Raw genomic sequence first — 26,434 nt, 5'->3', positions numbered from 1 at the left:
TGGCAAAATAGTACAACCATAGTTGACAAGGGATGTCAAAGCTACTGTAAAAGCAAAAGAGAGGGCATACAACAAAGCAAGAATTAGTGGGGAGACAGAGGATTGCGAAACTTTTAAAACCCTACAGAGAGAGAATCATTAAGAGGGAAAAGATGAAATACAAAAGCAAGCCGACAAACAATATCAAAGTGGATAGTAAAAGCTTTTTCAAATGTGTAAAAAATAAAAGGTGAGAATGGATATAGGACTGCTAGAAAAAGAGCGGAGAAATAATAATGGGGGATAAGGAAATGGCAAATGAACTAAATGAGTATTTTGCATGTCTTCACTATGGAAGACACCAGCAGCGTGCTAGATGTTGAAGAGTGTGAGGAAAGAGAAGGGAGTCCAGCTACTATTGCAAGGTAGAAGGTACTCAAAAAGCTGAAAGACCTAAGGGTACACAAGTCACGCAGACCAGATGAACTGCACCCTAGAGTTCTGAAAGAGGAAGCAGTAGAGATTGTGGAGGCATTAGTAATGATCTTTCAAAAATCATTGGACTCTGGCCTGGTGCCAGAGGACTGAAAAAGTGCAAATGTCACTCCACTTTTTAAGGAAGGCAGCAAAAAGGAAATTACAGGCCACTTAGTCTGACGTCAGTGGTCAGAGTCTATTGTTTAAGCATGAGGTTATGGAATACTTGGTGACATTGGACAAGATAGGACAAAGTCAGCATGGTTTCCTTAAGGGAAACTCTTCTGTGACAAACCTGAAGGAACCTTTGAGGAGATTAGATAAAGGAGATGCACTGGATGTTGTATATATGGACTATCAGAAAGCCTTTGACAAGGTGTCACACATGAAGCTGCTTACCAAAGTAAGAGCCCATGGTATTACAGGCAAGTTACTGGCATGGTTAGAGCATTAGTTGATTGGTAGGAGGCAGTAAGTTGGAATAAGAGGATCCTTTTCTGGTTGGCTGCCAGTGACTAAGTGGTAATAAAAGGATCCTTTGCTAGTTGACTGCTCCTGAAGAGCCCAGGGGGGAGGTCTGCACACTCCTGCTCGAGGGGACTAGGAAGGGGGTCCTCCTCAAGGGGCTGAGCCCTCAAAGTACCTCACCACCCTCTCCATCTCATACTCCTCAGGGCAGAGACAAACCTTTACAGGGGTCAGCATTGAGACTGCTTCTTTTTATGCTGTATATAAATGATTTAGACAATGGAATAGACTGCTTTATTACCACGTTTGCAGAAGAGACAAAGATTGGTGGAGGGGCAGGTAGTGTTGAGGAAACAGATAGGCTGCATAAGGAGTTAGACAGATTAGAATGGGCAAGAGAGTGGCAAATGAAATACAATGTTGGAAAATGCATGGTCATTCACACGGACTATTTTCTAAAAGGGGAGAAAATCCAAAATTCGGAAACGCCAAGGGACTTGAGAGTCCATGTACAGAACATCCTGAAGGTTAACTTGCAGGAAGAGTCAGTGTTGAGAAAGGAAAATGCAATACTAACATTCATTTCAAGAGGTCTTGAATATAAAAGCAGGGAGGTCATGCTGAGGTTTTAGTAAGGTCTCATCTTGAGTACTGTGAACTGTTGTGGGCTCCTCATGTAAGAAAAGACTTGCTGGCATAGGAGCGGGTTCCAGGGAGGTTCACATGAAAGATTCCAGGAATGAATGGGTTATCATACGAAGAACATTTTGATAGTTTGGAGTCTGTACTCACTGGAATTTAGAAGAATGATGGAAGATCTCATTGAAACCTTTCGAATGTTGAAAAGCCTAGACAGAGTAGATGTGGAAAGGATGTTTCCCATGGTGTAGGGGAATCAAGGACAAGAGGGCACAGCCTCAGGATAGAGGGGCATCCATTCAAAACAGAGATGCGGTGAAAATTCTTTAGCCAAAGGTGGTGAATTTGTGGAATTTATTACCACAGAGAACTGTGGAGGCCTGGTCATTGGGGGTATTTAAGGCAGAGCTTTATAGGTTCTTGATTAAATATGGCATCGAAAGGTTATAGGGAGACGGCTGGGGTGTGGAGCTGAGGAGGGGAGAAAAGGATCAGCCATGATTAAATAGTGCAGCAGAACTGATGGGTCAAGTAGCCTAATTCTGCTCCCATGTTTTAGCTCTGAGTGTTACAGCTCCATCAGCTCCCCCTTTAATTTTTACCTTCTATATATCAAGCATGTTTTACACAATTACCATACCAAATCTGCTACTCCTGGCACAAGAAAAGTGTTCCACCCCTTTATGCACTAATCCACATTCTTAAAGGTTGAAAATTGATAAACTCCAAGGACCTGATGTCATATCATAGGACTGAAAGTGACTTTTAGAGATAACCTAACTATCATCATCCAAAATTTTAGAAATTGTGGAATAGCTCCTGCAGGTTGAATTTTAGCTATTTCAGAATGAAGGGAGAGAAAAAAAACTAAAAATACTAGTCTGTTATATCAACAATTGAGAAATAATAGAACCAATAAAAGGCACTTGGGAAATTTTTTGTACTTTATTTATATTTCTAATTCTTTAGATTTTTATGCCTTGCACTATACTGCTGCTGCATAATAAATTTCATGTCATATGTCAAAGATATACCAAGGAATAGAAAGAGCTACAGAAAATGGTGGACACAGGGCAATCCATCCCAAGCACTCCCCACTATTGAGTACTTCTATGTGGAGCACTGCCGCAAGAAAGCAGAATCCATCATCAGACTCCCACCATCCTGGCCATCTCGTTACTACCATCAGGCTGGAAATACAGAAGCCTTAGATCTCACATTACCAGTTATTACCCAACAACTATCAGGCTCCTGAACAGGCATGGGCAACTTCAGTCACGCTACTCTGAAATAATTCCTCAACATACAGACTAACTGTATTCTTCTGAATGCAAGCCCAGAGCCATCAAATGCTCCTCATATGATAAGCCATTTAATCCTGGAATCATTCGTGAACCTTTCAACCCTCTTCAGTTTCAGTAAATCCTTTCTAAGGCAAGAGACCCAAAACTGCTCACAATAAGTGAGGCCTCATCAGTGCTATATAAAGTCTCAACATTACAACCTTGCCATTATCTTCTAGTCTTCTGGAAATGAATGCAAACATCACCTTTGCCTTCCTTACTGCAGACTCACGTTGCAAATTAACCTTTAGAGGATCTTGCACAAGGACTCCCAAGTCCCTTTGCACCTCAGATTTTTGTTATTTTCTCTCCATTTAGAAAACAGTCAACTCTTTCATTTCTTCTACCAAAGTGAATGACCATTTGACAGTTCTTTGCTCATTCTCCTAATCTGTCTTAATCGTTCTGTAGCCTCTTCATTTCCTCAACTTTATTTCATCTGCAAACTGCAACAAAACCAACAATTCCATCATCTAAATCACTGACATATAATGTAAAAAGTGTCAGTGCCAACACAAACCCCTGTGGAACACCACTAGTCACCGTCACCCAACCAGAAAAGGCTCCCTTTATTCCCTTTCTTTCCCTCCCGCCAATCAGCCACTACTTCATCCAAGCTAGAATCTTTCCTGTAATACCATGGGCTCGTAGCTTGTTAAACAGCCTCATATGTGGCACCTTGTCAAAGGCCATCTGAAAATCCGAGTACACGTTATCAAACGAACCTCCTTTTTATATCCTGCTTATTATTTCTTCAAAGAATTCCAACAGATTTGTCAGGCAGTGATACGGGGATCACTGGCCTTCTACTGTGAGCACTCAGACCTAGCCTCTGGCCCGTGCCCTGACTCTTAATTTACTACCCCTTACCTCTATCTTCCCTCCCACCCCATCCCTGTTCCTAAATTCTAATGTGTCTCCCATGCTGCCTCCAAAAGCATCCCTACAAACCTAAAAAACAACTAATTTTGCGACTTTGACACCACTGTACAATTTTTGTTCTTCGCACCAAAGGATACAACTTTTATGCCTCAGTGCCTTTTATCCATAGTTTGAAAGGAAGAATGAAACTTCAGACACGAGGATCTTTGCAGCACCCAGTAACTCTGTGATCTCTATCAAGCTCTCTTTCAAGAGAGTGAAAGATAACAAGTCCCGAATGAGTACCTGGTAGGGCTTGGAAAACCTGTGCCAACCAACTGGCAGGATTTCAAAGGCATTTTTAATCCTCACTGCTATAGTTGAAAGTTCTCACTTGCTTCATCAGGGCAACAATCATACCACTGCCTAAGAGCAGGGTGAGCTGCCTTTACGACTATTATCCAGTAGCACTCACATCTAAGGTAAAGCATTTGAGAGGTCAGTAATGGCTAGAATCAACTCCCATCTCAGCAAGACCTGATCCCACTGCAATTTGCCTATAGCAATAATACGTCAATGGCAGATGCAATCTCAGTGGCTTTTCACACTGCCTTGGATCACCTGGACAATACAATCTATGTCGGGCTGCTGTTTATTGACTATAGCTCAGCATTTAATGCAATCAAAAAGCTTCAAAACCTGGGCTCCTGTACCTTCTTCTGCCACTGAATCCTTGACTTCCTCACTAGAAGACCACTCTCTGCAGATCCCCATCTAAACCTTGCTGACAATTAATACTGGTGCACCTCAGAGATGTGTGCTTCACCCACTGCTCTACTCCCTACACACGCATGACTGTGCGACTAGGAACAGTTTGAATACCATCAATAAATTTGCTGATGACACAACAATTGGCTTTAATATGGTGACAACAGGGCATACAAGAATGAGATACAGAAATACATCAGCTAGTTGATTGCTGTCACAACTACAACCTTGCATTCAACGTCAGGAAGAGCAAAGAACTTACTGTGGACTTTAGAAAGGATGGGGCGAAGGAACATATACAAGTCCTCATAGAGGGATCAGAATTGGAAAGAGTGAGCAATTTCATATCTCTGAAGATCTATCCTGGGCCCAACATATCAATGTAGCTACAAACGAGGCACGCCATCGGCTATACTTCAGTAGGAATTTGAGGATATTTGAGTTATGTCAACAAAGACACTTGCAAATTTCTACAGATGTACCATGGAAGGCATTCTAACTGGCTTTCCATTTTCCTAAATACGATTCGGCTTCCATTTCAAAACAGCCATCATCCCACCAAAGTAATTAACTCTAACCTCTGCAGGATTACCATCTCAAATCTCATACAATCTGTTACTCTATGATATTCCTATGTGTGAAATTGTTAGCTTGCAGCTCAATACTGTTTGGTGGAAACTTAGTGCAGTGGATTCTGGTTAATTAGAACACATCGAGACCAGTACATTTTGGCCCAATTAATCAGCTGCCTCAATTAGCCGAAATTTCATGGAAATATTTTAAAAGATACATTAAAAAAAAGACAAACTGCATAACAAATCCAATATTTAAATGAAATCCAAATAAATTAGAACACTACTAATACTACTACAATACTATAAAACCATATTCGTTCTTAACAGTTTTCGAGAAACAATTATTCCAGTATATGCTGCTGTTCTTTTGATTGACTGTAAATGAACAAAATCAACACAGACATCTAGTGCAGATAATGGGTGGCCTTCATACAATGCTTTCAACGACTGCATCCTCCAAATCTTCATTTTGTAACATTCAAGATGACTGTCTATACCTACAAATTCGTCATAGTACCTTTTTTAAGTTACCATAGTAACTTTTTGTTTTTCACTCCTGGCTGTTTTTGACATCTCCAAGCTTGAATGCTTGAAAACACAGTGAGCAAAACGGTTCAGAATTGTTTCTCACCAACTATCAGTAACAAAAATCACTGCTTTTAGAACACAAACACAATCAACTAATGCTATTTAAAAACTGCTCGCTCCAAGCACAGTGCATGACTGATGCAAGTTAGAAAATGTTCAGCAACAGTCTCCTGTCCCAATTAAGCTTCACAATGTTCCAGATAAATAAAGGGAACCCCAGCTACTTTCTTGGATTAGTTTTTTTTTAAAGTCTTGTCCCAAATAAATGGCTTTCCTGGTTAACTCATGGCCCAATTAACTGGAAGCCAATGTAGTTAAATTACAGGACTAGTATACAAAGTTCTGCAATTTGACTGATAGACACAAGTTTGAATCCTATCATGGCAGCCAGAGAAATAAAGTTGACAATCCTTATTTGATCCGATCCATCAATTACCTTATTTTTCTTTGGCACTGTGATAATTGTGGTTGTCTTAAAGCAGGTAGAAATTTGAACATGCCTACCATGCATGAGTTTTATTACTAATCTTGCAGAGACCTACAGCAACGCAGTGGACACCTAATTGCACTCTAAATGAACCTAGCAAGGTTCTCACGCCAGAGATAATAACAAATAGGCAATAAATACCAGTCTAGCAAATAACACACAAATGCAATGAACAAAATATAAAAAATATGTTTTATATTATATTACAAAATGAGAATCCATGCAGTTACAAAAGAAAGCTGTAAACTTTACAGGATGAGACCTCTGGTCAAGTTTAAGCTGCATGTTTAATTAAACATCTAAGTTTAATCCATTAGCAAAAAGAAAAAAATAAATCACCTTCCTAGAGACCAGTAACAAAATTCATACCGAAGCCATTATCTGCAAATTTCTACCCGCTTTAAGACAACCACATTCACCCCAGAGCCAAAGAAAAAAAGGTAATGTGCCTTAACAAATATTGCCTGGTGGCTCTGACATGAGTCTTCATGAGGCTCATCATGGCACACAACAACTCCAAGCATCCTGGGACCTAGACCGACTACAATTCACCTGAAACAGATCCTTGGCCCTACCATCATCTCTGGAACAACAGGATAACAGACCTCTTGTAAAATTCTTGATCCCTCAATCTACTTTGTCATGCTCTTGCACCTTCATTAACCATTTACCTTAATTGTATTTTCTTTCATCTCCAACACAATATATTCATTGTTATTTTTCTTCTTTATGTACTCCCTCATGTACTTGTGTATGGAATGTTGTGTTTTATGATGTATAAACAAAGCTAATACTCACTGTATCTCAATACATGTGACAACAATAAAGCAATTACAAATTACCAGCTGCTTCCCATCTCACATCCCACGTAATAAAACATCTTTGGCAGTTAGTTCCAAGGAGTCCTTCCTTAGTGTGAACATTTGAAAATATTCACTCATTTACCACTACCTATATCTGATAATACACATCTCCACCATTAGGACTCTGGACTTAAATACTTCTACTTGAGGCTCTCTCTGTTACCTTTTTCAGCTCCTAGCTTTAAAAAAAAACATCACATACATTTTTAAATTAATTTTTCAAAATGTTCTCTCCTAACTAAAGATCACAAGACATTTTAGTACTTCAAAAAAATAAACAAACTTCAAATTAATGTTGCACTGTTCCTCTTAAAACAAATAAAGATGCTCCTCATAATTACATAATCAAACAAGAATGATAATATAGCTATTACCTCACTATCAGGAGGGGGGGCTGCAACTGGGTCCGGCAATACCTCTGCTGTTGCACCCTGAACGCTAACGGTAGGAGTAGATGTAACAATGGGGACTTTTATTTTTGACAGATTTCTTGCACTTGATATAGGTAGCTGCACATAAACAAAGACAATATGTGTTTATATATGGATCCAAACAATTTGTAAGAGACACCAAACCATGAATTTTAAACTCTATTTATAATAAATGCCAAGAACTTTACTGTATTTTCAGAAAGCATTATAAAAATGTAAATGATTGATATCAAACAATGACCTAAATAACAATTTTCCTTTTACAGCAAGACAAATGTTTTGAAATTCAGTAACAGAGCAAAAAGTTAAAAACTGAAGCAATATAAATATTTTCCTTTTTTCTTACAGAGGAAAATTTTTCCCTATTCCAAAATAATGTAAACAAATGCCAACACACGCAATCCCCATGCTGCACTAAAAAAAAATCAACCTGTAGATGAGGGCATGATCCCTGCAGATGCTTAATCTTCTCTTGAATTTCAATTAAGCGCTCCCTTTCTTCTTGTAATTGCTTCAGTTCATGCTGTTGTTGCTGAAGTTTAGCCTCATAGAACTTCTCCCTATCACAGGTATCCACATTCAGAAATAAAAAAGATGCTGCATTAGTATCAACATTTCTAAACACTATAAGGACAATTATTCTGCATATGTACTAAAATTCAGAAACTACTGTAAACACAAACAGACTATAAAACATGGTCAGACTGTTATATTAAAAAAAATGAATGAAACATTGCAACACACACACAAATTGCTGGAGGAACTCAGCAGGCCATGCGAGTGTCCAGGAAAGGAGTACAGTCGACATTCGGGCCAAAATCCTTTGGCAGGATTCTTGCACTCTTTTACTAGATGATGCCTGGCCTACTGAGCTCCCCCAGCATTTTGTGTGTGTTGCTCGAATTTCTAGCAACCACAGATTTTCTCTTGTTTGAATGAAACTTTACCACTTTGCTGGGCAAATGCAAACTTTTGAACACAAATAGAGCATAGAACAATGTTAAGTGTTTTGCTTAAGTTCTACTCATTCACTGCATCAAGCATTTGAAGAAACAAAATATTTTGCTTTCTAGGAAGCATAGCCATTGAAAGGCACAAATGTCAGTCTTGGTTTCAATTGTGTTGAGTTGACCAATTCAGTAATAATTCAAAGTTCAAAGTAAATTTACTACGCAAGTAGATATAGGTCACCATGTAACAACCTGGAGATTAATTTTCGCCTTTGCAGTTAAAAGCTGCAAGTTTATTTTTGGATGAAAATATAACCATTTTTATTTTGACTGTTATTTCATAATACTAGTGAAGGAACACTGCAGTGCTAAATGTGTTATTCTTTGGAAAGAGTTATAAAATGAATGGTACCACTGAAGGAATCAGAAAAAAAAAATCAGTGATGAAATGTTATTGTTTGCCTGGGACTGTCCCATTGCAACAATTAATCTTGGCATTTTATTGTTCTCCATTGCTATCCTAGAAACTTATTTGAGTCAAAGATTTTCACAAGAATTTCATAGTGTGTCTTGGACACTTCAGAAAAAGAAATACAAATACCAAGGACTTGTCTGCCCTTATCCAGCAACATCTCCCATTTAGGCCACCAAATCAAACTGCTATAAATAAAGCCTGACACCAAATGCTGTTGGTAATAATGTCTGCTCAAAACAGGTGGTTATAAATTCCTGGTGGCAGGTAATAAGAATAATTGTGGAAGGAAATATTCTAAATGTAAATAACATGAATGAGACTGACCTGCCTACTAACATTTTTTTAAGCTGTTCTTGAGGCAATCATGCCCAGGCACATTTTAAATAAAGCCTTAAGAAGTTAGAAAGAGAAGGCAAATAAATCTCAGTTTAATGTCCCCATCTAAGACAATGCAACATTCTCTTTATTTCTACACTGGAGTAAGTCAAAATAAAAAGTTGTCCTGCATCCAAAAATCAAACTTGCAATCTTCAAGAAGTGTAACCAAATAAACCAGACTGGTACTATCGATACTGTGGTTTAGACTATATAACAAGTCACGACTTTAAGCCAAGTCTATTTTTGTGCTTGAGGCAGTAGGAGAAAGGTGACAGTTTTTACCTTTCTTTTTCACCCAATGCTAACTCTCTTGAATTTCTAGATGCATTTGTTCTTGTATTGTTTGGTTGCTGCTCATGCTGATCATCTCCAGTCAATGATAAGTCAGAAAAGTTAGATACATCAATACCAACTCCATCTGGGACTTCCTGCAAATACAATTGGACACAAGAAATATACAAATTGGGAGCAAAAATACACTTCAAAATCCATGCTTAAAGCATTGCAATTTTTGAAATGTAGCAGATTTGTAAATGCATCATTAACTTTTCAAAGTTTGCTCATTATCCCCATTTTGACTACTGGCTTCCTCCTTGTTTAGAGACACACCTGGGGGAAGGAGTCAGAAAGAAAGTGGAAAGTGGTCAGAATGCGAAAGGCACTCAGACTGCAACTCCTCACAATACATAACAATATTCACAATGGAGAGTTGGCAAATTATATATTTTCTTTACATCTATTATGAAGTTATATTGTATCAAAGGACTTTCAACTCACTTAAATGAGCAACATTCTGTTAAAAATGCACTGTACTTACTTGTACTATGGCTACAAGCTCTTGCAATTGTTTAAGCTTCTGTTTGGCAGCATTTAATCTGTTTATTTTTTCTTGAATTGCAAAGTCCTGTTCAGTTTCTTCCATAAAACTACTTCGGCGACTAGACATAGTACTTTCACTTGCACACCCCCCTTGCATCTCGTCTTCTTGTATTGCGTCATCATTCTTCCCTTCATCTTTCTCGTCACTGTAGTGAGAACCTGCATAGTAATCAATCAGTTGTTTCACATCAACATTACATTTTTGCTAAAAGACAGAGAGCAAAATAAAATCTAAGTTTTATCTTTAGTAGCATTACACAAGTTTCATGAGGAAGAGCAAAAAAATGTTGCACTTCTGCCTGTACAAACTATTTCAGATTAGAAACATAGAAAACCTACAGCACAAAACAGGTCCTTCAGCCCACAATGCTGTGCCAAACATGTACTTACTTTAGAAATTACCTAGGGTTCCCCAGCCTTCTATTTTTCTAAGCTCCATGTACCTATCCAGGAGCTTCTTAAAAGACCCTATCATATCCACCTGCACCACCATTGCCACCAGCACATTCCACACATTCCTCTGTAACTACTTCCAAGCACCTTAAAACTGTGCCCTCTTGTGTTAGAGATGTACGATTGTTTAAGTTGTTCTTCGTGTCAAATCATTTCAAAGCTTTTACTTACAGTATTTAGCTCCTCCCAACCAACATCATCAATGTTATACAAGGATGCTGACATATTGGCAAAGTCATCCAGGCATCTCAAAGCCTCTCACATCACATATTCCAGCACCTTTTTAAACACCCCCACAATCCCAAGCCTACACACATCTTTCAGATGTATCAAATTTCACTTGTTTTATGTATCATGGGATACAATGTGGTCTCCTTTGCATTGGAGAAACCAAACAGATTGTATGACCTCATTGAAGAAGACCTTTTTCTATCTGTGAGATTGACCTCACCTTACAGTTACCAGTAACTTGAGGACCCCATTTCAAACCCAGTCTGATCTATCTCTTTGGCCTCTTACACTTTCCTGCTTGACCAAATTAAGTTCAAGAAGCCATATATTCTGACTAGGCACACTACACTTGAGGAGTAAATAATGCCTTTCCCATTTAGATCCAAACTGGCCAGTTCCAATGCAGAATCTTCAATTTCTAATGCAAATTCCTGCTTTTCTCCACAACGTCCCCACTGGCTTACTAAATATCTTGGGCATGTTCTGCTTCTTCCCCACACCTTTCGCCAGATTTTTAACAACTACAGGCAGTCCCTGGGTTACGAACAAGTTTCATTCCTGAGTCTGTCTTTAAGTCAGAACAGGTACATCCGGTATTACTTAGTGTCAGTTAGTCAAATGTTTGTCTTAGTATATAGTATATATTTTACTTTTCTATGCATATAAAGCTTAAGAAGCATATGTATTTCAATAATTAAATCAGTGCATTGCTTAGTAATAATTGTAGCTTTCATCGGGGCAGGGCCTTTCACATGCTCCATTATTCTCACTTTATCCTTTATCCTTTAAAATTGTTCCGATCATTGACTGACTGTAGCTTAACACTTTTCCAATGACCGATGACGTTTTACTTCTTTCCAATCACTTTACTATTTCCACTTTATTTTATTTTATTTTTCAATCTTTTTATTATTATTATTAATATCAACAAAATAAAATTGATACAAGGATAATGGGATTACATACATACACATTTCAACTGAACATGAAAGAATACATAAGCAATGGTTACAGTATAAATAAGTATTCCCAAATCATGGACGATACAATTTACAAATAAACAAGGCAAACCTAGGTATATCATAATATATATTAAAAAAAACAGAAAAAAGAAAAAGAAAAAAATATGCAAAAAAACTAATCTAATAACTAATAAGGAAAAAAAAACAAAAAAGAAAAAAGAGAAAAAGAAAAAATGGAAAAAAAAGGGCTGTTTATAATATCTCACTAAAATACAAAATCATCAGTGTCATCAACTCCGATCCTCTCAACATATATAAAATCGAAACTGGAAAAACAAATAGGCTTGGAACAGGGTCATATTATGTCATATGAAAATATTGAATAAACGGTCTCCATATCTTTTCAAATTTAATAGAAGTATCAAATACAACACTTCTTAACTTTTCTGGTTATAAATTGAATTTTAACAAGAGTGAACTATTTTCATTAAATATGCAAGTTTCAATTTATAAACATTTACCATTTAAGGTTGTTACAGATTATTTTACTTATTTAGGTATTAAAATTACTAAAAAACAAAGATTTATTTAAAGCTAACTTTTTACCCTTAATTGACCAGATTAAGCAACTTGCTACCAGGTGGTCTCCACTATCTTTGTCATCGGTTGGCAGAATTAATGCTATTAAGATGATGGTATTACCTAAATTCTTATATTTATTTCAAGCATTACCAATTTTTATCCCTAAATCTTTTTTTGATATTATTGACTCCAAAATATCTTCTTATCTTTGGCAGAAGAAAAATCCTAGACTAGGCAAAAAATATTTACAGAAGCCTAAGAAGGAAGGTGGTTTAGCTTTGCCAAACTTGAGATTTTATTATTGGGCAATTAATATACAATTATTTAATATTTTGGACACAAGAATTGACTACAACTGCCTGCCCACAATGGGTAAATTTGGAATGTAAATCTGTACAAAACTTTTCGTTGTTTTCAATCTTAGGATCTTCACTTCCTTTTTCTTTATCTAAATTGAACAAACATATAACTAATCCTATAGTCAAATACACATTGCGAATCTAGTTTCAATTTCATAAATTTTTTGGTTTGAATAAGTTTATTCTATCATGCCCCATAGTATCTAATTTTTTTTTCAGCCTTCCTTTATGGATCAAACTTTTTTTTTTATGGAAAACAAAAGGTATAACATGTTTTCGTGATTTGTTTTTAGATTATAGTGTTATGTCCTTTGAACAGTTATCTAATAAATATAATTTACCTAAAACTCATTTTTTTTAGATATTTGCAAGTTAGAAATTTTTTGTATAATGAGTTACAGTCTTTTCCGAAACTAGGTCCATTGGACATTACGGGAAGGATTTTAGCTCTGAATCCTTGTCAAAAGGGTTTAGTAGCTGTCATTTATAATATGATTATGAAAATACAGCCAGATGTATCAGAAAAAATTAAGAAGGAGTGGGAAGAAGAACTTCATTGTCTTATATCCATTGAGCAATGGGAGAAAATGTTACTATTAGTTAATTCGTCCTCTATTTGTGCTATACATGCTCTAATACAATTTAAGGTTGTATATCGAGCTCATATGTCTAAGGATAAACTTGCTCGATTTTATTCTTATATTAATTCAACCTGTGACAGATGTCATTCTGATGTTGCCTCATTAACCCATATGTTTTGGTCTTGTCCTTGTTTACAAAATTGCTGGAAAGATATTTTCAGTATTATTTCAAGAGTTCTGAATATTAATATCCAACCGCATCCTTTTACTGCAATATTTGGTTTACCAATGGTGGATAATAGTTATCTATCCTCTTCATCTCAATGAATGATTGCATTTGTTACACTAATGGCTAGAAGATCTATTCTATTGAATTGGAAAGAAATTAATCCTCCAACTATATTTCAGTGGTTTTCTCAAACCATTTCTTGTTTGAGCTTAGAAAAAATTAGAAGTGTTGTTTTTGACCCTTCAGTTAAATTTGAAGAAACTTGGAGACCATTTATTCAGCATTTTCATACGAGTTGAATTGTCTTTTGCTAAACCTTACTTATATTATCCTTAATTATTTGGATGGAGGTTCGGAGTTACTGGCACTACTGTATATGTACTTAACATTATTCAATGGCCAATGTTGGTTAGTGTTTTTTTTTCTTTTTTTCTCTTTTTTTTTCTTTTTATTTCTTTGTTCAATGTTATGAGTTTGGGAGGTTATATATTTTTATTATTAAATATCTGAATGTCTATTTAAACTATTAATTATGTACTCTCAAACACTTTGTATTCATGTTTCATTTATGTTTGGTTAAAATAAAAAGATTTAAAAAGAAAAGAAAGAACAACACTTCTAATTTTTTCTAAATTTAGACATAACATAGTTTGAGAAAACCAATGAAATACGGTAGGAGGATTAATTTCTTTCCAATTCAACAAAATAGATCTTCTCGCCAATAAAGTAAGAAATGCAATCACTCGACAAGCAGAAGAGGATAAATGGAGTGAGTCCATCATTGGTAAACCAAAAATTGCAGTAATAGGATGAGGTTGTAAATCAATGTTCAATACCGTAGAAATAATATCAAAAATGTCTTTCCAATATTTTTTCAAAAGCAGACACGACCAGAACATATGAGTTAAAGACGCTATCTCAGAATGACATCTGTCACAAATAGGATTTATAAAGGAATAAAAATGAGCCAATTTATCCTTGGACATATGAACCCTATGCACAATCTTAAACTGTATTAATGAATGTTTAGCACATATAGATGATGTATTAACTAATTGAAGAATTTTATCCCAATTCTCAATAGGGATAGTAAGGTTAAGTTCTCTTTCCCAATCATTTTTAATCTTATAGAAGGGCTCTGAACGAATCTTCATAATTATATTATAAAGTTTTAATATTAGCCCTTTCTGACAAGGATTTAGTTCAAACAAATTCTCCAAAATACCTGAAGACACAAAATTTGGAAAAGTAGGAAGTACAGTATTTAAGAAATTCCTAATCTGTAAATATCTAAAAAAATGAAATCTAGGCAAATTATATTTATTAGATAATTGTTCAAAAGACATAAAACAATTATCCAAAAATAAATCGGAAATCGTAGTAATCCTTTAGTCTTCCAAGCTGAATAAGCTTGGTCTATAATAGAAGGATAAAAAAAGCAATTGGACACAATAGGAATATTTAAAACAAACTGAGTCAACCCAAAAAATTTCCGAAATTGAAACCATATACGTAAAGTATGTTTAACTATCGGGTTGTCAATTCGTTTCGGCAACTTAGAAAGAGCAAAGGGAAGAGAAGTCCCTAAAATAGAACCCAATGCAAATCCTTGTACAGATTTAATTTCCAGATTCACCCAATGAGGGCTAAAAGATATATCCCAATCTTTTAGCCAACATATCAAATATCAGATATTAACTGCCCAATAATAAAATCTAAAATTAGGCAATGCCAATCCGCCTTCCTTCCTTGCCTTCTGTAAATATTTTTTACCTAATCTAGGATTTTTATTCTGCCATATATATGAGGAAATTTTTGAATCAACATTAGCAAAAAAAGATTTCGGAATAAAAATTGGTACCGCTTGAAATATATATAAAAAATTGTGTAAAATAACCATCTTAATAGCATTAATCAGACCTATCAGAGATAAAGATACTGGTGACCATTTAGTAAACAAACATTTAATCTGATCAATTAAGGGTAAAAAATTAACCTTAAATAAGTCCTTATAGTTTTTTGTGATTTTAATCCCTAAGTAAATAAAAGAGTCATTAACTAATTTAAAAGGTAAATTTCCATAAATTGGAACCTGTCTATTTAAAGGAAACAATTCACTCTTATTAAGATTTAATTTATACTCGGAAAAATCACTAAATTGAGCCAACAATGATATAACTGCAGGAATGGATTTCTCAGGATCAGAAATAAATAATAATAAATCATCTGCATATAATGATAGCTTATGTATATCTGTCCCACGATTAATGCCAAAAATGTTCTGTGATTCTCTGATAGCAATTGTCAAGGGTTCTAAAGCAATATCAAATAATAATGGACTAAGAGGACAGCCTTGTCTAGTACCCCGAAATAAACAAAAAAAGGGAGATCTTTGATTGTTAGTAAGCACCGAGGCTACTGGAGTATATCAGTTTAATCCAGAAAATGAATGTCGGACTAAAATTAAACTTCTCAAGCACATTAAATAAGTATGGCTATTCAACTCTATCAAATGCTTTCTCCGCATCTAATGAAATGACACATTCTGAAGTGCTATGTGAAGGAGTATAAACAATATTCAATAATCTCCTAACATTGAAAAAAGAATAGCGATTTTTAATAAAACCAGTTTGATCTTCCGAAATAATTTGGGGTCATACCTTCTCCAGCCTGGATAACTTGGAAAAGATCTTGGAATCTACATTCAATAAAGATATTGGTCTATAGGATGCACAGTCAGTAGGGTCTTTATCTTTCTTCAATATTAAAGAAATGGAAGCTCTATAAAAAGATTGTGGCAGATTGCCTAATCTAATTGCTTCTTCAAAAACCCTGCATAACCAAGGAGAAAGAGTAGCAGAAAAACATTTTAAAAATTCTACTGTGTACCCATCTGGACCTGCTGCTTTCCCAGAATTCATAGAGGAAATAACCCCTTTAATTTCTGCATCCGTAATAGGAGTTTCTAATATTGAAAGATCATCTGATGATAATTTTGGAAAATTCAATTTCCCAAGAAAATCACACATGGTATTATGATCATGAGGGAATTCGGAATGATACAAGGAGGTATAAAAATCTTGAAATGATTTGTTTATCTCATCATGGTTAAATGGCAAATTCTCATTCTGCTGACGGATCTTAGTAATTTGACGTTTAACCAAAGCATTCTTCAATTGACCTAGCTAACAGTTTACCCGATTTATCACTATGTATATAAAAATCAGATCTGGTTTTCATTAATTGATTTTCAATTGAAGATGTAAGTAATAAATTATGTTCTGTTTGAAGTTCAACCCTTTGTTTGTAAAGCTCCTTACTAGGAGTAATCGAATATTTCTTGTCAATCTCTTTAATTTTATCATCCAATAAAAGAGTTTCCTTCTTAATGCATTTCCTCAGACCAACAGAGTAGGAGATAATCTGTCCACGTATATATGCTTTAAAAGTGTCCCAAAGTGTTCCGCAAGAAATATCATCCGTGGAATTAGTTGAAAAGAAGAAATCGATCTGTTCCTTCATAAATTGCAGTAAGGTGGAATCAAATCGCCATTGTCTAGCACTAGAAGCTGTGTCCGTAAATTTAATCGAAAGTTTTAATGGAGCATGGTCAGAGATGGATATAATATCATAATTACAACCAATTACCGATGGAATAAAACAAGAGTCAATAAAAAAATAATCATTTCTCGAGTAGGAATGATAAACATGTGAGAAAAATGAAAAAAAACTTTGTCCTTAGAATGCTGAAATCTCCAAATATCAAAAATTCCATTATCAGTCAAAAAAGAGTTAATACAAGTGGCCGACTTATTAGATAAAGTCTAAGTAGATGTAGATTTGTCCATCAAAGGATTTAAACAATTAAAGTCACCACCCATTATTAACTTATATTCATTTAGATTAGGTAGAGAAGTAAATAAGGACTTAAAAAAATCAGGACAATCTACATTTGGAGCATAAACATTAACCTTAGCAACCTTTTTGTTAAAAAGTAAGCCAGTCATTAACAAAAATCTACCATTCGGATCCGAAAAGATATCGTGTTAGACAAATGCAACAGAGGAGTCAATAAAAATTGAAACTCCCTTTACTTTAGCATTTGAATTTGAATGGTACTGTTGAATCCTTCAAAACCTAAAAAAGCGATAATTGTCCTCTTTCCTCACATGAGTTTCTTGTACAAAAATAATATGAGCATTAAGTCTTTGGAATACTTTGAAAATCTTTTTCCGTTTAATCAGACGGTTTAAGCCATTAGTATTCCAAGAGACAAAATTAATGGTCTGAGCCATATTTCTGAAATCAACCCTTTGGTATATAAAGGGTTAACCAAATTATGAACTCATGCACCCGCAAGAGGAACAAAAGTAAGGGGCGGACCCGGAAGTGATGACATCGTGGACGTTTCAGTAGTTTAAAATCAGCCCAAATGAAGAAACCAAAAAAAAAACTGATGTAAGGAACATAAGATTTAGAAAAACAAAAAAAAACCCACCCCCCACCCAAGAGGAAGAAAGACCACCCCAGCCAGGAAAAGGCTGGGAAAAAGGAGAGATGAAACTAAATCTACCCCCATATCAGCAGAAGACAACTCCGTATATAAAGGATAAAAAAAAAGATCCACCCAAACTCTAAAGAAATAATAATCACCATGCTAAAACCAAACTTCTTAATATAATTGACAGTAAAAAAAAACAAAAATATAATCACTAGTAACTTTTAAATTGGGTTAAAACACAAACAAACAAAAAAAAATTTAAACTGTGATAAGAAATGCATTATAGGAAGAAGACGAGAGGAAAAAAATGGCGAAATCAAAAAAAGCCAGAAATATTTTAAAGAAACCGCCATCTTAGTAAAAAAAAATTCACCTTCAAAGGATTAATAATAATGACTAAAGATAAAGTACAGTGGTTGAAGTAAAATAAAAAGATTAGTATGTCAAAAAAAAACCTACTTTAATTAGAATATAAAATATAGAGTAAACCTACACCAATAGCCAGAAACAAAATCTAGTTTTGAAAACAAAAACCATCTTGCATGATCAAAATCACTCATTTATTAGAGATGAGAATCCGTAGCAGTAGGGAAGTTCTCATTCAGAAAGCTTCTCACTTCAGATGTAGAAAGGAAAACACGCCGTGGTGCATTCGGAGGCGAGATTCTGAGCTTCGCAGGGTATAAGAGCGCAGGTTTTAGATTTTTCTCATAACATTCGGACATCAGAGGCTTAAAAAGAAGCCTTGCCTTCATTACTTCTGGTCTAAAATCTTCCACTAATCGAAAATTGTGATCTTGAAATTTGACCATCCCTACACGTCGAGCCACACAAATAAGTTGCTCTTTAACATGCACATAGTGAAATCGGACAATTACAACCGGTGGTTTAGCTGAAGCACTTGGTGATCGACGCATAATTCTGTGAGCGCGATCAAGTAATGGAGGACTGTCTGGGAATACAGAAGGGAACGCATCCTTTAAAAGTTGAGCAAAGTATTTGAGGGGTCCCCTTGTTCAATACCTTCCGGGAGACCAAGTATGCGCAAGTTCTGTCTTCTGGACCGATTCTCAAAGTCGACACTCTTGGCTTTAAGTGTTTCCACCTGTTTAATTGTCAAAAGTAATTTCTGCTCCAGTTTTTCAATTATCAAGTCTCGCTTCCGAGCATCCTCTTGCAAAGTTGCGATTAGAACTTGCTGCTGGTTAACTACTGAATCCGTCTTATCCATATAATCTTGAAAAGCCTTTATATCTTGTTTAAAAGTTTGTCGTCGTTCTTCAAATTTTTCATTTAAAACCTCTAATAATATTTCATAAGTCAATTCAGTGCGCTTAGGATCAGTCTTTTTCTTCTTCCCGCTCCCGTCACGATCCTTCCCAGGTTCTCGCCCTTTAGATCTAAGAGCCATTTCTGTATTCATTTCTTCAAAAATTCACAATAAACTCTTAAAGATAAGTCCAAAAAAGTAGCAAGAATCTTTTGGTGTAGGCAAAAGTAAGTTAAATAAGGGTGATCATAGGTTGAGAAAAGTAAAGATAATGGAGCGAATCTGAAACAGTGCTCACTCCATGAGTGTCTCCTGCTGACCCCCACTTTATTTTCAATCATGATCTTTTTCCATCAACGAAACAGAAACACTGTGGATTCAGCAGCAGCCACAGGCGGCAGATCCTGCGGATCCTGACCTGAGCTCCCCCGGATCCTAAATTCCACCTGCACTGAGACAGGTTAAATGGGACAACTGGGAGTGGTGCTGACTGGAAAAGGGGGGGAGGGGGGTGGTGTCAGGGTGAATCTTGCTGAGAAAAATTTAATCCAAATACAAAGTTACACAGTCAACACAGTGTTAATGGCAATGACTTAAAATGGAGAACAGTATTCTCCTTCCTCCATTCGTAAGTCAGACGTTCGTAACTCGGGGACTGCCTGTACAGCATTTTTTCCCTTACAGATTTAGCATATCACAGCAAATGGAAGCTAACTGGGATAAAGACAAAGATATAGAATGCATCTTAATTCAGTTTTATTCACTAAACTGTCTCAGCCTCTTTCAGACAATATGACTACTTTTTGTGCTATTATCTTTCTCCTGATCTCCACCTGGTCACAGATCACACCATTTGTTCACTGCCACAGAAGGTTGTATTGTTTCTAATTTTTCCTCTTCAAATAAGACCATTAATCTTACAGGTAATATTGTTTATATCCAGAAACACTGGCTGATCTGCTAAACATATCAGGTTTTTTTTCTAGCTTTAAATTTTGTATTTTGTTTTATATTAAGTGCCAGTTTGTTTTAGGTTTTTAAGAGCTCCCGTCAAGTTATGGCTATAAGAGACAAATGACTAATATATCACAAAGTCAATAAATGAACTCACTTTCATCATAGCTTATATGAGCCTCAGCTGATGGAGGTAGCACATTCAAAGTCTGTACATTTGTTGGTCTATTATTGACTTCGCAGTCTGTGTTCAGCAATCTCCCATTCCGGTTATTGGATCCATTTCGTGTCACTATCCTGGAATTACTACCAAAATCTGTCCAATTACCCCTTCGTGGGTTTCTACAGCAATAACAGATACTAGATTATAAATGTAAACAATGCTTAAAATACTTTGTCAACCTTGATATACAATCTTAAATCAAAGCCAATAAGCATAGTACTTTATTGTTTCAGCATCAGTGAAACAGCACTCAGAAGCGAAATACGATTGGCAAAGGATGCTACTCATGCATTCTTGGCTGAAGACAAATCTATACCATCACAGCATCCAACATAGTTTGTACATCCACTTTTTTTTCTTTTGCGGTTTCTGCTAAATACCACATTAAACAGCAACACTTATCCTAATATTTATATTTTCCCACCTGATGTTTGTGACAGTTTCTGCATTCTCCTGATCAGAACAGTACATAGACTCTTCCTCAGTCTCATCTTCATCCTCTTTCTTATTTTCATTAACAGCATCAGTCATCATATCTGAAGTCTGCTGATAGTAATCAATTAATTCACGTAATTCATTCAGTCGCTTGTGAACTTCCTTTAGTTTTCTGAAAAAAATCATTTTATATTGAGTATGGCATAACTTTATTACAGCTAAATAAACTTGCTTGCAATTTAAATAAAGCTAGATAAATACTAATGCATCAGTGACACAATCAATAGTCATCTATTCATTCTCCCAAAAGCTACAATCCAAAGCATGTACTAGATGGTAGATCCTGGATTGGATAATTAACAGAAAATTATAGAGAACATAAATGGGCTATGGTCACTTATCTAAAACAGCTGTATGTGGAGTTAAAAAATCAGGGATTCAAACACTAACATAATGGGTAAAAATTAGCACTGATCCAAGATTTCTAGGTGTCTACCTTTGGACCACACTGTTGTTTTTTGTGTGGTTCCTGTTGGTGCTTTCCACAATTCCAATTGGTTAGCTCACCCTGGATCTTATAACTTTCTGGTCCATCTTACCATGCAGGACCCACAATTACAAATGCAGTATCCTACCTCATCGACTATCGACCGTCGACCAGTAGCACTTACATCCACTGTGATGAAGTGATTTGAGAGGTCAGTGATGAAACACATCAACTGTCACCTAAGAAGTGACTTGTATTCATTCCAATATGCTACCACCACAACAGAGCAACAGCAAATGCCATTTCATCGGCTCTTCATTCAATCCTAGAACATCTGGTCAACAAAGATGCAGACATCAACATTGGCTACAACTCAGCATTCATTACTATCAGCCCCTCAAAACTAATCAATAACTCACAAGTCTTAAGCCTCAATACCTCCTTGTGCAACTGGAATCTCAATTTCCTTACTTGCAGACCCCAGAAAGTTTGAAAGGGCAACAACATCTCCACCACAATCTCCTTCAGCACAACTGCATCCAAGGCTGTGTACTTAGCCCCCTGCTCTACTCGCTTTACACTTATGATTGTGAGGCTACCCACAGCTCCAATGCTATAATCAAGATGCTAACGACACCACTGCCAAATCAAAGGTGGTGATGAATCAACATATAGAAGGGAGAATGAAAGTCTAGCTGAGTGGTGCCACAACAACAACCTCTCAATGTCAGCAAGACCAAGGAGCTAATTATTGACTTCAGGGGGAAGAAACCAGAGCTCCATAAGCTAGTCCTCACCAGGGGATCAGAGGTGGAGAACATCAGCTAAAATTCCTTTATGTTATCATTTCAGTGGATCTGTTCTGGAACCAGTAGTTCTGCTATTACAAGAAAAGCACAACAGTGTCTCGACATTCTTAGAAGTTTGTGAAGATGCAGCATGGCATCCGACACATGGTGGAGAGTGTATTGACTGGTTGCATGAATACGTCACAGTCTATCACGGGTAAAGTCCTCCCCAACATTGAGCACATCTACACAGAGCATTGTTGCAGGAAAGCAAAATCCATTACCAAGGAGACTCCTCCCTCACCATCCAGGCAACGCTGCCATCAAGAAAGGAGTCTCAAGAGCAGCACCACCCGGTTGAGGATCACTTATTACCCCTCAACCATCAGGCAGTTGAACCAGAGGGCCTTCACTTGCTTATCACTAAACTGTTCCCATTGAACTGGATTCATTTTCAAGGACTCTTCAACTCATGTCCTCAATACTTACAACTTATTTATTTATTTTACTGTTCCCTTTGTATTTGCATGATTCTTTGCAAAATGATTGTTGACTGTCCTGTTGGGCGTGGTCTTTCTATTGTGTTTCTTGTACTTACTGTGCTTGCCCACAAAAAAATAAATCTCAGAGTTGTATACAATAACTTTGATAATAAATTTATTTTGAACTTTGTAAATGTTTACTGTCATGCCCTTATCAATCCCATTGGTCCAATCTTCTAAATCCTCAACATTCATGAGACAAAGAACACAGAAATTTACAGCACATAACAGGCCCTTCGGCCCACATGGTTGTGCCAACCATGTAACCTACTCTAGAAACTGCCTACTAGAATTTCCCTATCGCATAGCCCTCTATTTTTCTAATTTTCATGTACCTAACAGCCACTTAATAAACCCTATTATATCCACTGCCAGCAGTGCATTCCACGCACACTCTGTGTGAAAAACTTACCCCTGACATCCCCCCCGATACCTATTTCCAAGCACCTTAAAACTCTGCCCCCTCATGTTAGCCATTTCAGCCCTGGGAAAAAGCCTCTGGCTATCCACATGATCAATGCCCCTCATCATCTTATACACCTCTATCAGGTCACCTCTCCTCCTCTGGCACTGTAAGGAGAAAAGGCCAAGTACACTCAACCTATTCTCATAAGGTACGCCCTCCAATCCAGGCAATATCCTCCTAAGTCTCCTCTGCACTCTCTCCATAGTGTCCATATCCTTCCTGTAGTGAGGTGACCAGAACTGAATACAGTACTCCAAGTGGGGCCTGACCAAGATCCTATATACAGCCGGCCCTTCTTACGGCACTTGTTGTTCGAGCATGCATAGGCTTTTTTTTCTTGTCATTATTCCCCAAACAATACAGTATACCAACTATTAACATAGCATTTACATTGTATTAGGTATTATAAGTAATCTAGAGATGATTTAAAAGTACATGCAATCCCCGGGTTATGAACGAGTTCCATTCCCGAGTCTGTCTTTAGTCGGAACAAGGACATGTGGCATTATTTAGCATCAGTTAGTCAAACATTTGCCTTAGTATATAGTATCTATTTTACATTTCTACGCATGTAAAATGCTTAAGAAACGTATGTATTTCAATAATTAACCTACTGCGTTGCCAAGTAATAATTGTAGCTTTCATCAGGGCAGGGCCTTCACATGCTCCATTACTCTCACTTTATCCGTTATCCTTTAAAAGTCAGACTCACTGGTCTATAATTTCCTGGGTGATCTCCACTCCCTTTCACGAACAAAGGAACAACATTTGCAAACCTCCAATCCTCCAGTACTTCTCCCGTCCCTATTGACAATGCAAAGATCATCGCAAGAGGCTCCACAATCTCCTCCCTCACTTCCCACAGTAGCCTGGGGTATATCTCATCCAGTACCAGTGACTTATCTAACTAAAGCAGTATCTCCCAGTGGCAACACATTTTAATTCCACGCCCCATTCCCATTCTGATATGTCTATCCATGGCCTCCTCTACTGTCAAGATGAAGCCACACTCAGGTTGGGAGGAACAACACCTTATATACCGGCTGGGTAGCCTCCAACCTGATGGCATGAACATTGACTTCTCTAACTTCTGTTAATGCCTCTCCTCCCCTTCTTACCCCATCCCTGACATATTTAGTTGTTTGCCTGTTCTCCATCTCCCTCTGGTGCTTCCCCCCGCCCCCCTTTCTCCCGAGGCCTCTCATCCCATGATTCTTTCCCTTCTCCAGCTCTGTATCACTTAAACCAATCACCTTTCCAGCTCTTAGCTTCCTCCCATCCTCTCCGGTATTCTCCCATCATTTCTCATTTTCCCCTCCCCCACTACTTTCAAATCTCTTACTATCTTTCCTTTCAGTTAGTCCTAACGAAGGGTCTCGGCCCGAAATGTTGACAGTGCCTCTCCTTATACATGCTGCCTGGCCTGCTGTGTTCCACCAGCATTTTGTGTGTTATTTGAATTTCCAGCATCTGCAGATTTCCTCGTGTTTGCACTTATCTAACTTAATGTTTTTCAAAAGCTCCAGCACATCCTCTTTCTTAGTGTCAAGATGCTCAAGTGTTTCAGTCTACCGTAAGTCATTCCTACAACTGCTAAGGTCTTTTTCGCTGGTGAATACTGAAGCAAAGTATTCATTAAATACCTCCACTACCTCCTCCGACTCCAAGCGCATTTCTACTATCGCATCTGATTGGTCCTACATACTTGTAGATGCTTTGGGGTTTTCCTTAAACCTGTTCACCAAAGCCTTCTCATGGCCCTTCTGGCTCTCCTTATTCCATTCTTAAGTTCCTTCCTAGCAACATCATAATTTTCTAGAGCTCTAACAGTACCTAGTTTCTTGAACCTTCTGTAAGCTTTTATTTTCTTCTTAACTAGATTTTCTACATCTTTTGTACAACATGGTTCATTAACCCAACCATCCTAATTGGGGTAGGGGAAAATATGATGCTATTAGGCAGGAACTTGGGAGCATAAATTGGGATCAGATGTTCTCAGGGAAATGCACAGCAGAAAATTGGCCAGCGAACATTTGCATGGACTTCAACATAGGTATGTTCCTTTGAGGCAGGGAAAAATGTTTTCTCTTCCATTTCATGCATGTCTGCCCCCACCCTACCTGGGATAGGGTTCCTCTTGTCCTCACCTACTACCCCACCAGCCTCCGCATCCAGCAAACAATTCTCCGTAACTTCCACCATCTCCAATGGAATGTCACCACCAAGCACATCTTTCCCTTCCCCCCAACTTTCTGCTTTCCACAGGGATCACTCCTTACACAACTCCCTTGTCCATTCATCTCTCCCCACTGATCTCCCTCCTGGCACTTATCCTTGCAAGCAGAACAAGTGCTACACCTGCCCATACACCTCCTCCCTCACTACCATTCAGGACCCAAAACAGTCCTTCCAGGTGAGGCGACACACTTCACTTGTGAATTTATTGGAATCATCAAATGTATCCTGTGCTCCAGTATCGGTAAGATCCGACGTAGGTTGGTAGACCAGGATCTCCCAGTGGCCAACCACTTTAATTGCACTTCCCATTCCCAGTCTGGCATGTCAGACCATGGTCTCCTCCACTGTCGTGATCAGGCCACACTCAGGTCAAAGGAGCAACACTTTATATTCTGTCTGGGTAGCCTTCAAATTGATGGCATCAACATTAATTTCTCGAACTTCCAGTAATGCCCCCTCTCTCACCATTCCCACTCTCACCTTATCTCCTTACCTGCCCATCACCTCTCTCTGGTGCTCCTCCCCCTTTTCTTTCTTCCATGGCCTGCTGTTCTCTCCTATCAGATTCCCCTTTCTCCAGCTCTGTATTCCTTTCACCAATCAACTTCCCAGCTCTTTACTTCACCCCTCCCCCCCCCTTCCCAATTTCACCTATCACTTTGTTTCTTCTTCCTCTCCCCCCACCTTCTACCTCTGGCTGCTTATCTTTTTTTCTCCAGTCTTAATGAAGGGACTCAGAACAAAATGTTAATTATACTCTTTTCCACAGATGCTGCATGGCTTGCTGAGTTCCTCCAGTATTTTCTGTGTACTTATTTAACTGCTGGATCTACCTGCTTCGTGTATTGTTTTCAACCATGCAAATTTAAAACTAGAGAAAATTAGCTTTAAAATATCAGAATCAGAAACTACCATCCTGATATAATGGAATAATGGGCATATTTATGCTTTATCTCCACTGCCCTTCTTATC

The 26,434-nt window shown here is 37.3% G+C and overlaps 1 protein-coding gene across 4 annotated transcripts in view; it reads right to left on the bottom strand.

Moving 5' to 3' along the window:
• pcm1 (pericentriolar material 1) overlaps positions 1-26,434 on the bottom strand; it is a 135,379-nt gene that overhangs the window by 69,908 nt on the left and 39,037 nt on the right. For all 4 annotated transcript variants that reach the window (XM_059989291.1, XM_059989293.1, XM_059989292.1 and 1 more), the window contains 6 exons: positions 20,931-21,113; positions 20,441-20,625; positions 10,100-10,320; positions 9,565-9,710; positions 7,910-8,039; positions 7,423-7,557 (listed from right to left, as the gene is read on the bottom strand). In XM_059989291.1, the coding sequence (XP_059845274.1) occupies positions 7,423-7,557; positions 7,910-8,039; positions 9,565-9,710; positions 10,100-10,320; positions 20,441-20,625; positions 20,931-21,113 (1,000 nt within the window). The remainder of the gene's footprint in view (positions 1-7,422; positions 7,558-7,909; positions 8,040-9,564; positions 9,711-10,099; positions 10,321-20,440; positions 20,626-20,930; positions 21,114-26,434) is intronic.

The sequence above is a fragment of the Hypanus sabinus genome, chromosome 14, assembly GCF_030144855.1.
Source record: "Hypanus sabinus isolate sHypSab1 chromosome 14, sHypSab1.hap1, whole genome shotgun sequence".
NCBI lineage: Eukaryota > Metazoa > Chordata > Chondrichthyes > Myliobatiformes > Dasyatidae > Hypanus > Hypanus sabinus.
The sequence above is the reverse complement of the archived record's forward strand: the minus strand, read 5'-3'. Positions and strand labels throughout refer to the sequence as shown.